At 35.5% G+C, this 15,507-nt stretch overlaps 1 protein-coding gene across 3 annotated transcripts in view; it reads right to left on the bottom strand.

Moving 5' to 3' along the window:
* The window catches only part of LOC149075455 (neprilysin-2-like), a 63,249-nt gene that overhangs the window by 26,688 nt on the left and 21,054 nt on the right, over positions 1–15,507 (bottom strand). For 2 of the 3 annotated variants that reach the window (XM_089242809.1, XM_089242810.1), the window contains exons 2-3: positions 6,425–6,558; positions 132–230 (exon numbers count right to left, since the gene is read on the bottom strand). In XM_089242809.1, the coding sequence (XP_089098935.1) occupies positions 132–230; positions 6,425–6,558 (233 nt within the window). Of the gene's footprint in view, positions 1–131; positions 231–3,576; positions 3,803–6,424; positions 6,559–15,507 lie in introns of those variants that run through there. The other variant, XM_089242811.1, reaches the window with a different exon arrangement.

Here is a 15,507-nt window from a genome sequence, read left to right as displayed (position 1 = left end):
TAGAAAATTGGTAGAGAAATAGAAACTCTTACATATATCGATAACAGCATTTATATAACTGGTTATTATACTAGAGTTTTGAGAGACGGCGTCATTATAATTCGTTTCGTATCAAAATATTTTCTACTTGCCAGCTTTAACGCATCCTGGTGTTAGGCACACTTTTTTCGAGGAACTTTCTGAAACCAGGCGTCCATGAGTTGACGGTAAATATACAGCTTGTCTAGCACCTAAAAAAAAAAAGTATGAAAAAATGCGTTTATATGTATATATATCCTCGTTCTGGATGATGATGAAAATATTGATTACTGTATTCCTTAGGACGGGGGGGGGGGGAGGCCTTTCCCGGTGCTTCCGTTTCCAACAATGTTTTTGGTGGCTTGCGGTGCATTAAGTGCACGCAAAAATATTTTTGCTTTCTATTATTGGCGGTGCGAAAGTGAATTTTTGTTTTAACCCCTTAACCGATATAGCAGAGATCACTAAACTCTCCTCTAAAATGTTATATATCTTTTTATGAACTAGACTTTGCTCCCGATTTTCAGCAAGTGCAAAGTAAATGGAATCGGAGAATATATCCCATTGAGAAATCAATATACAACGGTAATTACATAATATCGTTGCTAAGATAAAAAGGTTTTTAAGAAGGTGAGGTATCGCGTCAATGCCGGTGAGGTGGTTAAAAAGAAAGAAAGTTATCCAACAAAATCGACCATGAACACCAAATACCGCGATTGAATCGCATTCCAACATATTCAGAATTTATTCTGATCATTTAGCGTAGCAAATAATTTGTCAGTGAAAAAAAACAAGAAATTAGTAGTTATGTGTTTAGTAGTTAAGTTTTATCCTAGAAAAGTGCGGTGTTTAAATTTTTCTTGAAATTTGCTCCAAAATGATTTCTCCCATGAAACAGTACTATAAGGGAATATTCATAAAAGATAAATTTTACAGTTGACTTTTGGTTTAATAAAACTCAAATTATTCTATTGTAACATAAAATTATTTATTATAATAAAACAAACTATTCTATTATAAGAATACAAACAATTTTTTTGTAAGCGTGTGCCATATTTTCCAGCCTATAATATACAAATACAAATATACAAATACAAATACAACGCCACAACAGGCAAATTGCCCAACGAGGTGGCTGACTTAAGAACATCATGGATCCCCGAGCCCCTACCTACTACTGCTACACCACACATGAACCCCCCCCCCACGGAACCCCCCCAACGAATCAGTACATGCGGGAATGTGCGTGTACGTGTAGTGCAACCTGACGTAAAGTTTGTTTCTGTGTAATGCTTGTTATGTGTAGTGCTGTCATCTGCCCCCAGTTTTACTAACTATGAGTGAAGTGTTATGGTTGAATGATTTACCGTTGTAGGACTGTTGCTCTCTGTGGCGAGACTTTTTAACGGGGAGATCGGCTCGCATTTGCGCCTTGAAGTTGGGAACCACAGAAAACCAACTTCAGCCGACCACCACTGTGGGGCTCGAACCCGGATCCTCGCATCACGAGCCCGGCACTATAACCACACGACCACCACAGCGGCCATGCAAAATATGCAAATTTTTACTTTAAGAAAACATCAGAATTTCTTAAAGCGTATTATACATGGTGTGGTTGCATCTTTTCTGCAGCTTTTTATTCCGAGAGTTTCGAAAAAATGCATAGAAATAAATAATTTAAAAATTATTTTCTAAAAATGTATTACAAAGATTCGTAAATAACGTATAAATGTGAGTGGAAAATCGATTTTTTTTTTACAAAAATGTGACAAAGAAACCCTCCAAATTTCCTAATACTTAGTTATTAAAGGAAATTTTCAAATGAAGATTATACGCCCCAACGGACTATACGATGGTTTTTTTTCTCAAAGTATCGAAATTTGTCTGCAGATTATACGCAGGATATTATGGTATTTTATTATCTCCCTTCAATCCATAGTGTAGCCGATAAACCGCAAGTGATCGACAATTATTTAACATGATTGGCACTAGAAAAAAAAAAAAGAATAATTTTCTTGTGCGTAGAAACTAAAAGTAAATTTAAAAAGAAAATTGAGAAAATGTAAGTTTCCGCAGTCAAAACGCAGTTAAATACAGTAAATCTTAAATGATTCAAATTCAAAATCATATACTAAGGGTTGAGGTACTTTACTTCCATTTTGATATGGTAAAACACACTGATATCAACTGCTGAAATTATTTTTCTTATGAAAAGTGCCTAATTTACTACTCCTAAACCGTACATGCATCTCGTGAGCATTCCTCTGAAAAACTTCTAAAGAGTGTATGTGTTTGTATCAGAATGTACCGTGTTTGTGTTGTGTATTTGTTACAGCCAAAGCCCAAACCATGCAGTTTACCAAGCCAATGTCCGAATTTAAGGCTTTGGCCAGCCTGTTCGTGAAGTGGCCAGAAATATATCCAAAGAAAAGGCATTATTCGGGGCCATCACCAAGTTGGTATTTTTTGTGATAATTATGTCCATTTGTAATTATGGTGAGCTATGGCAACCCTAACGATCAAAGAAATAGGAATATCGATTATCTTAGGAGATTGACATCGATACTATGGGAGCGAATCTCCAGCCCCTTTCGGCCAATGTCCGAATTTCCACAGAATTTTCTAACATTTTACCGGGTCAACTGATTTCGGGCTATGGCTGTAACATATCTAACGTGAAGTTTGTTTCTGAGGAAAGACGGTTTTTTTGTGTTGAAGAAATGACGCCATCTGTTTCCTGAATTCCGAAACAAACCACGTTTATCTTGAGAAGTTCGCAGCATGCATGAATTTTAAATGTTGTAGGACTGATTGTGTGCCTGTGGAAAGGCTTTGTGAATAGACTTTCAAAATCGAAGATATATCGACTCGCATTCGTGCCTTGAAATTGGAACTGCGCAATTTACTAAACAAGAGTATAAATCAGTGACATTTGATCTCTAGATTGATTATCGACACATCATCTGTAGATTATAAGGGGGGAAATCTTAGAGGAAATGGTAGCATCCCAGTGGTTCTCAATCGAGAGACACAAACATATGCCCCGCCCCCCACCCTTGCGGCTCTATGATATTCTAACGGGGATGAATATCCCTATGATATATGCCATAACAGGTGATGAAGCGATGAGAAGAATATACATGTGGAGCATATAAGAGAAATATGGTAGGCACAAAAGTGTAATTAGAATCAGAATCAGAGAATCTCTTTCCCTCTCAGAATAGAAAACTGAAAGGCACGTTTATAGCCCGGGTGTGAGCACCTTATTTATAAAATTTATAAAACGTTCTCGATAATCAATTTAATAAGCAGAAAATAACTCATTCCCAGAGGTTGGGAGCCCTGGTTAAGATAAAGGCGGCCAAAAAAAAAAAAAGATATAAGGAGGGGGCACAGTTGAAAAAGGGTTTAAGAAACACTGGGCTAAATCACGATTTTGATGGCGGTGGTTATCGTATCAAGGTATTTGGATACTACGGCAAAGCTCCATCCATAAAAAAAACGTGTGAAATCAACAGCCACGATGGCACAGAAGAGAACAAATGCACCGATACTCACCAAATAGCAGTGACTGAAGCTGCAGGAAAACTAAAACAACGTTTGTGGACAGAACACGCATAATTTCGGGGCTCAACTATGAGAATCGTTCTAATACAGTGTAATCTGCCTTTAGAAATATTTAGCGAATTCTCTAAAAAGTAGACAGTGTTTCTCGTTTAAACTTTAACAATGTTTCACAGCTGACAATGAGTTTACCAACACATTCCCGCTTTTTCTCTGAGAGCACAAGACGTTAAATTTCGTTTTTTATCGCATTTCTTTATCAGTAGAAGAAACAGGTGCATTCTCTGATAAAGAGTTGGTTTTGATAGACTCGCATTCCCTCAAAATCTAAGAAAAGAAGGCGTGTACTGCTACTTATGGACGTGCAGGTGAACGTGTTTGATTAGATCGCTTTTGCCGCCATTTTCCGTGAAACTAATTACTCTTGCTTGTTTACTCTGTAGATAAATTATTCTTTTACCGAACAAGAGGTGTTTAGAAATCACCGGAGTTTAGGAGGTGAACTCCACACAAATATACGACCTGATAACATCTCAACAAAATCCACGTGGAATTCCCGATCGACTGGATTGTCCTGTTCGAGACCATTAGTGGAGAAAACGACGCACACAATCATATATACATGCCAGAACTAACATATGGGAGAAGCGATTCGAAAGCGTACACGTGAGACTTGTTAGAGATGATAGTAATCTCGACTTTTTTCTTGCGAACGTCGAATTTCTTGCTAACAAGCATATGTTTACGATTGGTGCTCCGCGCAACCCAAGGGTTCCGTACGCGATGTTTTTTGGTGTTTTTTTTTTTCGGTTCCGCGGAGTCAAAAGTCATGAAACCCTTAAAATCTCAGAAAGTTTTTTAAAGAAACAAGACTTTCACCGATGCAGTAAAGTCTCGAAACTTTGAAGTTCCGGATAACCGAAGGAGATCGAATTTTTCAAAACCTCTGTTTTTTTTGCAAAGATGAGTTTTGTTTAATTTTGTCATTTTACCCATGAACACGAAAGATTATAGTTAGGAGATCTTCATCCCTACATGGGGGGGGGGGGGGGGGTCCTTCAAACGGGAATTTTCCAGAGGCTATCTTTTATAGAGTTTTTGTATGGAAAAAATAACATTTATATCAGGTGCCCAGGCCTGGGACCCCGTCAGTCGCATTTATGCAGAATCCATAGGTCTTATGCAGAGTCCATGGGCAGTTGTGTAATGAATTGAGGCCAAAACAAGCAAGAGTAGATACCCCGCATAAGGCCGTCTCAAGACACTTATGGGCGCCTGTATTAGAAATAATTCCAGAATATGTGAAAACTTAGAAGTAATGGAAAAATTATTACGGCATTCAGGAAAATTAAGAATTAAAGCAAGAAATGATTTGAGAATTGGGGGGGGGGGGGGAAAGCCTCCAATAATTTACCGTGAGGGGGGATATTAAAGCGCGGGGCCTGGTGCGACCGCACCTGTCGCACTAAGTCGGGGCTAAAGCTTTTTGTGCTGGCTTTTCTGATTTCTCCGGGGGTTGGTTGCGACCTCTGCGTGGTGGCTCACCCGGCCTGGATGCTGAAAGGCTTTTCCAGCATGACTTCTTAACCGCTTATATCCCCTTTGGGGACAGAGTGGGAGTCATGTTCTGGTTTGGTTTGGTGGTGGGTTCGATTCTCCGCAAAGGCAGTTGAATTTTCTCAGAAAATACGGTGTAAAAAAATTAAATTTTTATACGGTCCCCTTCTCCTCTAATCAGAAAATTGTTTCCCTGTATCTCCCGAGGACAACAGAAAAACCCCATGCTTCTAAGTGCAATATTCGCTAAGATATTTGAATTCAAAAATAGAAAAATTGTGAAAGAACAGCAAAAACTAACGGACAACGTTTTTTTCGCTCATTTATTCTGTCCTTTCCCAACTTTCTTCTGATTTTCGAATTCGATGTCTCAGCGAATATTGCACTTAGAAACATGGAAATTCCTTGGTTGGCGTCAGGAGAGACAGGACAAAAACTTTCTAATTGGAAGTTGGAGCACAGGGGGACCGTTTAAAAATTTAGATTGTTTTATTTTGTGACACATTGTATTTTCTCCTCTCAAAATTGATGCAGGGTAATTTTTGAACGCCTTTTGAGTATTTTTTAAACTGAAACTATATACCTTTACGATGTACGGTGGACGAGATAAAGGCCGCATTAGCACTTACCCTGTAGATGTAAGTTGTTATTCGGTTGATGTTGTTGTTTTGCATTTCCCCCCGAATAAAACCAACTATGGTATAATTCGAATACATTTTATAGTTTTTATACGAATGTGGTTTGGAAACCGTGTGAGTTCTGTGAGCATTTTCTCGGAAGTTAGATTATGATTTATCAATATTTTTAACCACATACTAACACTGTGTTTGTACGGGAATCCTTCATTTTCCTAACCGACAGCATACTTAATTAAATTTACTAACTACCAGCAGCGTGCATAGAGCGCCAACCTCTCTTGTACAATTGTGGCACAATTGGCCTTGTTTTCTGCCCTGTTTCCCGCATGGCAGATTTATGTATCTGTGCAGGACTTCGAATTGAAGGTCATGGTCATTACTTCCTAGGTGGTACCAGAGAATAGTTTCTAAATCAGTTGGGAGGGCAGTGACAGGTCATTTCTTCAGGTCTCGGCCAAATTAGCTTTTATGTTAGTGCTTCGACGATAAAAAGGATCAATTTCTTGATACAGGTCAGCGTCTGCTTTTTCTTCCAAACATAAATAACTTGATTAGCTCAATTTTATTATTCGTTGAATTACCTGTGATGGAGGTCTGGGTATTGTAAATAAAAAAAAAATTGGAAATTCTCCTCGGTGTGTACTTACTCATATTCCTCTGGTGCATGTAACCGAATACAGCGAGGGCTACGGCCATCACTGAAATCATGAGAAGAGCTGTTATTGTCAGGAAAAGTAGCGACCTCTCCAGCCTTGTTCTTCTGTTCCACCATGGCGGATTCCTAGAAAATCAATTAGAAAGAGAAAAAACTGATATATATATATATATATAAAGGGAATAATAGTTTACAATATAAATACTACTATACGATACTGGTTAAACGGTGCATGCACCTCATAATCATTCTTCTAGAGCAGCGGCTCCCAAACTTTTTTTACCCACGACGCACTTGGCCTTGTCATGATTTATCCGCGGCTACCCAGAATGAGCACCCAGTCTAGAACAGAATCATTTCGAAACACTGAACCAGTGTTTGCCATTGCGCATCTAGATGCGTGATTCCCGCATCAAAATTCGATTTTACTCCTCCAAATTCCGTTGAGTAGTCAAAACACTCCTTCAAATATTTTAGTTATTTTTTTAATAGAGTATTTGTCTATTTTTCCTTTAAAAAATATCCCTCTTTCTTGGAAAGCATCCCTTAAAATTTTGGAGAGGAGTGAAAATGAACAAATATATTTTTCAGATAGCACTGCACTGAACGGGAACACATCGGCATACTAATTCTTCCCGACGCCGCTAAGAGCCACGACGCGCATTTCGAGAACCACTATTCTAGAAAATTTAACTATAGTGAAACGTCGATACAACATTACCCTGCCGACCAAGAAAAAATATCGTTGTAGAGGAATTAGCGTTATATCGACAGGCAACATTACCATCGCGTCCCAACAAATTTATGCTGTTGTGGCCATTTTTTCTTTTAATCGGTGTAGTAAGTATCACTATAAAATGTTCTTTCAAGTATTTATTCGCAGTGAAAAATTGTAAATGATTAGTTGATTGATAAAATTCAGTTAGAAGCATTGTCGCTGTAAACAAGTTTACTGCATTGCACATTTGTGTCTTAAGCAGAAAAAAACACCACCAATATCTTCAACAACACGTTTGGTGATCATGTGGTGCCCTCGATAGAAAAAAAAAAAAAGATGAAAAGTTTTTGAAGGTAATTTAGCGTAAGATTTGAAAAAATATCGTTGTAGCAGTTCTAAAATCTTCTCGGAGAATATCGTTATAGAGTAGGGTTTGTCGCAGTAAAATATATCGTTGTATATAAGGGAGTTTAGCATTAGACTATACATGTGATTTCAAACAAGATTTGAAAAAATATTGTCATTTAGGGATTTATCATTATATCGAGTATCGCTGTAGCGAAGTTTCACTGTACATAAATATCGTATATAAACAAAGCATTGAGCAAAAAAATATTTTTGTTTTAAAATATTTTCATACAAACTTTTGTACCGAACGGACATTTGTGGAAATTAAAGGGTCTAATGACTGACGTTATTTTTTAAAACATGTTTACAAAGATATTCTATGTTTTATAAATGATTTCTCAAAAAATGAAAGTTTCAAATATTTTGTGATGAGATTTTTTGATCTTGATTTTTTTTCATCATTATACAGTTGAATCCCGTTTTAACGAATACCGTTACAGCGAAAATTCCGTTATAAAGAACACTTTTCCAAACCCCCAAATAAGATTGCTTAGGAACAATGGAATTCCTTTATAGCGAAATTTCATTATAACGAAGTGATTTCTCCGGTCTTTGGGTGTTCGTTATAACGGGATTCGACTGTATATAAACAGAAATATAATTTTTCAAAAATAGAAAAAAAGTTTTTTTTCTCAAAAAAAAATTCACATGGTACTTGAGGTTTCCAAGAATCACAATTACTAATCATTTTAACTAAATTGAGTTAATTTTAAATTTACATTATCTACGAAGAAAAAAATTCTGAATTAATGGGCAATTTTTTTAAACTTCATCAAGGATGTTATTTAAGAGCATTATTTCTTTTACCCATACAAAAAAAAAATGTGCTGTTTGGTCAGGAATTGGATTAGCTCCACAAAGGGGCTTAAAGAGGTATTTTAAATGTAACTCGGTCAAACACGGTTATAACGATATCGAAGATTTCTGGAACTTTTTCATTATAACCGAGGTTAACAATTTCGAGACTTTATTGACGGAAAATTTAATCAGTGGCACAATCAGTTACTGTGCATGAATGAAGTGACCATATTTCATAGAGAGTAATGATGGAAATTGAGATCGCAAAAATGTTGCCAATTGGATTAAGAATCACATTAATTTACTTTGAAATAACCCTTGGCGAGAAATACAGTGCTACATAAAGTATCCGGTGATATGAAATGAGGTTCACGGAGAAAATAAACCATTTTAAATATGTGAAATTAATATTTATAATCATATTCATTATAACACAATTTTTAAAATATGCAAATCATCTCTTCATTCCTCCCTTACTTTCAGTAAAGGTTATGATTTAAAGTTAGATTTTTTTGAAAAATGGTACTTTTTTTATAAGGAAAGAAGTTGGAAGTGCAACATTACAGGAAAATACAGGCATGCCCCGTATACGGATCATATCCATTTGCAATTTGGAGTGCCAAATGTGTAATAAATCTTACTTTCAATGCCACGTGCAACTGAACAACATTTTCTTAATGTGATGAGCTGTAATTCTAGGAATTTCTTTGGAAATGTGGTAAGAAAAACGGAGGCAAAAGCGATGAAAAACGTGTCATTATGTTTTCATCGCTGTTAAACGCAAGATTCGTTGACATCATTCTTTACGGACAGCCCGGTCCAAGCCACCAATGACATTATAGCCGAGGTGTCGTAAACTTAGGTCATTATAACCGAGTTTGACTGTACTTGAAAACAAACATGAACTATCATAGCAATATTTTTAACTATGTTGAATGAAATCTACATAATATTGGTGAACTTTATTGGAATTTCAATCGTTTTTGAATTCGATTATGGTTCAGTAAGAAAAAATACCATCAGGAAGCTTTTACTCAAACCTGGTTCTGTGCCAAGTATATATTATCTTCGCAGCCACACCCAAGTCACACGTAGTTTTACAAAACCAAAGTAAAAGATACTTATCGTAATGAATAACCTTAATGAATAAAAAGCGAGAAAATGTGTCATTAGCACAAGTTTCAGCAAGATTTCCTTTTCCTTTTTTTTTCAATCTGTCTTGTAAGTATTAATTACAATAATTGTATTTTTTGTGTTAATGAACTCGGAATTAGTCTCTAGCTCAACCTAATTCAATTTTTTTTTTCATGGAGAAGATTCAAATAGGAAAAGGGGAGATATATATATATATATGTAAAGATGCAGCATCTAATTAATGTTCCTCTTCTTAATTTGAAGAATTCGTTCAACTAATAATCTCAGGGTAGAAAATTGGCATCAGTATAATTCAACCTTCACTGTGACACAGCGAGATGGCCACTAAAAAAATTTCTTTCCCATGATTGTTCAGTGCAGAGGTCGGCAACCATTTTTCTTATTTGGCACATTAAACTTAAACAGTGATTCGCTCTCTAATATTACAAACAACCTTATTAGCACAAAAAATTCATTCAATTCATTCATTTAAATGAAAGAAATAATATAAAAATAGAAATAATTCTAGACTTATAATGAAAATTCGAAATAAACAGAATAAATGAAAGAAATACTTCTAGATGATGAAAATTCTGAATAAGTGAAAGAAATAACTCCAGTATTGATGGAAATTCAAAATTCTAGAATTGACGAAAATTCAGAATAAGCAGAATAAATGAAAAAAAGAAATTTCTAGAATAGATGAAAATCCTGGATAAATGAATAATAAAATTTGAGAGATTAGGTGAAAAAATAAGGTAGGGGTAATATGAAAGTATGCATTACTAATGATTAACAAGATTGGTTTTAATTAATAAGCAGTCAGTTAAAACTTTAATAAGAAAATCCGATTTAAATAAAAAAATAAATTTCTTTTTATTTATTTTTTTAAATCTTGATCTTTTTCATATCCAGATTTTCATTCATAAATAACTCGCTATTAGCTAATATTTTTTGCTTTAACATCAGCTCTTTGGCAATCACATTCGAATTACTCGTAATAGCTAGATTCTCGTTATAACGGACTTTTATTGTAATCAACTATGTAACGGAAATGAAACTCATTGAGACACAAATCATTTCATATCGGTTGACTGAATTCTTCAAGAGAACATTACAAAATTAAATCATAATAGTGACTCTTCATGCTTTGTTACATCCTCTTTTATTCAAAAAAATACAACACAATGTCCTCCGTTGGTGCATTTCATTCTTTTCTACGAATTCTCATAATAATTTACCGGTGCAAGTTAATGGCCGGGAATTAATCAGCCGTGCTCGATATATTTTAACGTACCATCGCTTATATTTTCAAGCCTATACAATTGAAAGATTAACTTCCAATGGATGATTGCTGATAAATGTGTGCACCTAGATTTACTTCATTAACGCGCGATTTAACGCCAGATATACAGTAAAACGTGGTTAATTCGAACGTGCCTAAGTCAAATTTTGGATATTTTGAACTTTTACAATTTCCCCTTGAGTATTCTATCTAATTTAATGCTGAAATTTCTGACTTAATTCAAATTTTTTGAATTTCTCTGGGGGAGTGCACGAGCTCCCTGTGCCCCCCCCCCCCCCGCGTACGTCTTTTATTCCGCCAATATGCGTTGGGAAGTAAGGGGCAGAGCTGACGAAATATTTTGCTGACAGGAGGGGGTGGGGTCGGTCAGAGTTTTGCTGACCTTTGACGGAGGGGGTGAAAAATGACTAAACATTTACTGACGTAATACTTGAACGGCCCCTACGCAAAAAAATTTAGTTTGGAAAATTCTACAAGAAGTCTGACTGCTTTTCTCGGCCCATTTTTTAAGCAAATCTTCAAAGACAAATAAAAGTTTGAATGAAAAAATTCTGTTATTTCTTTACCTCTTTCTTTGATAACGTAATGCACATTTTAACATTGTTTTGCTCGAGTACATCGAGAATTTATAACACTTGATACCGATTACGTTGGTGTACCAGCGCATCAAGGTGTACCATTCAAAATGTGGATCTTTTTATCGTTATTAAAACTATAGAAAGTATGGGAAAGTAAACATTTTTAATATGTTAAAGAAAATATGCATTTCCTTGGTAACATATGAATGATAAGCAAGATTTGGAAAACACTTTCCTAACGGATGATAATGAACCCTTTCCGTAAATCAGGCTTTTAGCGTGGGCAGGATGAATGGGCAGCGATGAATTATTCCAGAACAGTATAGTAGCTAAATATAAATTATCATAATTATAAATTATTAATATTTGGAAAACAGTTTCGTAGCTGATGATAAAAATTTCAATAATTGATAATTATTGTTCCCTATATGAATGTTGGTGATTAAGTTGCATTTTGTAGTTATTTTACGGATCCAGGATAGAATAAAAGGACAATTTGAGCGTTTTTTCAGTGATGTTGGACTTCTAATTAACTAAATTCGACTGTATTTTTAATGTATGACTGCAGTCAAAAAGGTTTTCATATTTTATGGCTAAAAAATTTTTTTAAAAATTCGAAAGCTAATCCTACTTTCATTTTGCTATGTCATAGCTCAAATGCCCAAGTTTAATCATGTATAGGTCATCTTTCAACGATGCGATTTTGTCAATTATTCTACTTTTGTTAAATTACGATCCATGGTTAATGAAAAAACTGTCGGGCATTTATTGTTATCGACAAATAATGTTGAAAATTCATTAATATCCGTAATGTTTTGTGTAATCATGGTTGTCGAATATACCGTTAAAAATACATTTTCAAAAGGGGGAAGTGGGGGGGGGGGTTTCGTTCAAAAACTGTATTTGATAAACTTTGTTGATAGTTCATGTCTGAGAGAATGCTAGGTGAAATTTTTTTCTGAAAAACTAGGACAGCTGACAATGGCACTTCAGCAGTATTGAACACATAACGATGGCACTCCATCAATATTAGATACCAAAACATGGCTCTTCCACAGAATGGGTAGCTAAATATGGCTCTTTCGAGGTATTTGACAGCTGAAAATGTCACACTTTAGCAGTATTGCGTAACTGGCCATGCCTCTTTCGCAATAATGGACAGTCAGCATTGCATATTTCTCAGTACTAAAAATTTACACGGGATTTTTCTTAGTATTGGACAACTTAGCGCTTGTCAACAAAGTTCTATATATACTGCTAGCCGTCTAATTCTATAAAAGAACTATAATCGATAATCTAATTCTGCGAAAGTGAGCAATACAATATTGTGAAGCTCTTGAGGTAGCTAAATATGGCTATATAGCTATACCTCTTTACTGCGAAAAATCTGTAATTAGCTGTTTAATATTGCAGAAAACTGAATTTTGTTCCAACAATATTATCGGACGCCCATTCTTAATGACAGCGTAATAATTGCTAGCAAATAACAGTTTTAACATTAGGAAAAAATTGGGCCTGGAATGAATCCCATTACTATTTTTTACTCATATACTGTATTTACTGTAGAGAAAACCTGTGAAAAATCCTGGCTTGAGGGCCGGCCCAATCGTAGGATCTGCGGTCCATAGCCACACAGGCTATCCCTATGTGAGACCCTATTTTTGGCCAGGTGATCTGTTTTTATACACCTAATAATTATTAGTGGCGTGAAAACAGATCACCATACACGAACCATAAGCTTCATCACGACTGCCTAACGAATTCTGTGGAATTTCAAGTACGTGTATGGGAACTCTAGCATCACCGCCGATGAAAAAATATGAAAATGAATGCGTTCAAATTTTGGTTTTTCGAGCACGTAGCCGAAAAAAATACATGCCCGGTCAAAGTTTTCACATTCCCTGGACATATCGGGCAATAGATTTGTGCAGCGAGTATCTTATCGACTTGGGCTACCGCGCCCCAGTAGTTAGACAGATAGATTATTACTTGAGAGTTTACTATTTTAATTTTTGCAAGCGAAGTGCACTCGTGTATGTGCATCTGAATAATGATGTTTCAATGTTTCCCGCTCCAAGCGAAACACCATGCTGTTTTCTTATCAAGTCGGCATATTTTATTTGCGTAAGTAAGTAAATAGTCCCCATTTCTTAATGTAAGACAATATTAACATACTTGAAAAAAAAAAGTGTAAACAGACAAAGATTAAAAAGGAAAAAAACCGAAATGAAAACTGTGGTATGAGAGCAGCGCGCGTTCCCTAGACATTAAAGAAACGCATAAAACGTTTATCTTCAATTACTTAACGGTAACATGTAGGCCTTTGTAGGTTACACGATAACAAAAGTAAGCGAAAAAAACTAAAATTCAGACACGATAAAGAAAAGCAAAACTGACTTTTAGCACCTTAAGGTTTTATGTCGCGCGTTTAAACCGGAAGGGAATTGGGTTACGTAGATTTTTTTTTCTCTCTCCCCCCTTTTATATTGTTTCTTCACTTAAAAATCTCATAAAAGTCTTGTTTCGCCTAATAAGACAGTTTTTATTGTTGGTGTCTCGTCGATAAAACAGTGTTATTGATGGCGGATACTCCAGGGAACATCGCAAAGATCCAGAAAGATACCAAAAAAATAGGACATTTTCTAGACTTTGTTGAGACGTAATTTTTTTTTATACTGGCTATTCTACAAAAAAATATATTCTTCGATTGTTTCCAATTATCATTTTAATTATTATATAGAATTAGGCTATCGTGAAAGTTTTGGACGTTTTTCGTAATCACCACACTGCTCTCCCTCTCTCTCTCTTTTATGTCTTTCTTTTTATTATATTTAAACAAACTTTTTCTGAGATGTCGATTTTTATCGTAATCGTTTGGTATTTTGATGTTTCGATATTTTTATAGGTTGTTCAATATGGTTGATCAGAAGTTTAGGCATTTTATTGCGATTTTTTTTTCAATCACTTCGTTGAGCATTTTGCCTGTTGTGGCCTTGTATTTGTATAATGCTGCTCATTATTTGTAAATTTTTTTTTATAAAGTCTGTACGGTGGTAATAGTTGCTACAATTTAATCAATAGTTAGAAAGTTTCGAAAAGTTCTAAATCCGATAATCTAAGTCTAGAAGATGAAGATCGGAAATGATGATCAGTTGCAGTGGAAGACGAAGAAAATCCAAAACTGATCATTCAAAACTTGTATAGATTCTAAGCGTTCCTAAAGAAGAGTTTCCCTTTCATGAACCTTTTCTTAATAAGGTTCGGGCATGGATGTTTACTAACACTAACAAATTCCCTGGACGGATCATGCTGATCCCTTGGGAATACGTGAGGATCACGTTATAATATTATTGCTCAATTATGATTTTTAATTGCAATATATACCGAGATATTCGAATTCGAAAACCGGAGGAAAGCTGGGGGAAAACCGCATTAAAGGCGGAAAAAACGGTTTACACGTATTTTTTAAGTTTGTTTTCCCCAACTTTCCTCCGTTTTTGGAATTCGAATATCTCAGCGAATATTGCATTTAGGAACGTTCACTTTTTTTAGGTGGCATTAGGAGAGAAAGGACAACAACATTCTGACTTTGGGCACAGGGTGTCCGTATAAAACGTTTTATACATTTTTATTATATTAGTTATTACACTTTTCCCCAATTTCTTCTAGGATCAACGCAAGCGAGTTATTCCAGGATAAAAGGACTTTCCTATGCACCCTGCATATAAGTATTGTATTCAAACATTTTCCGAAATTGACATAGGAAGCTCCATTTAGTTTTAGAAGCACCTAAGCAAATTTCACGAGAATAGGAGCCAGAACGTGGGGGCTTAGGCTATTTCAACCCGTCAATAAATTTTGTGCCCCCCCCCCCCACCCAAATTCTAAATGAATATATAATCAACGCACCTCTCCTATTTTTGCGTACACGGTTGAGGGAACGACATTCATATTTCAACCTCTTCGGATGCTTTCTTTATATCGGTGCCTCTATCCATGAGAATGCTGATTTGTTCTATCATATAATCACTATAATGACTCAGACATCGCCTCATCCTATATTAATTTTATAAAAATCTTTCGAAATTCTTTATGTCGATTATTATTCGTTTTGAGGCAAAGCTTTTTAAAGC

Source organism: Pholcus phalangioides, unplaced genomic scaffold (assembly GCF_987345545.1).
Source record: "Pholcus phalangioides strain wild (caught in Gottingen) unplaced genomic scaffold, Ppha-v1.0 ptg000015l_1, whole genome shotgun sequence".
Lineage (NCBI taxonomy): Eukaryota > Metazoa > Arthropoda > Arachnida > Araneae > Pholcidae > Pholcus > Pholcus phalangioides.
The sequence above is the reverse complement of the archived record's forward strand: the minus strand, read 5'-3'. Positions and strand labels throughout refer to the sequence as shown.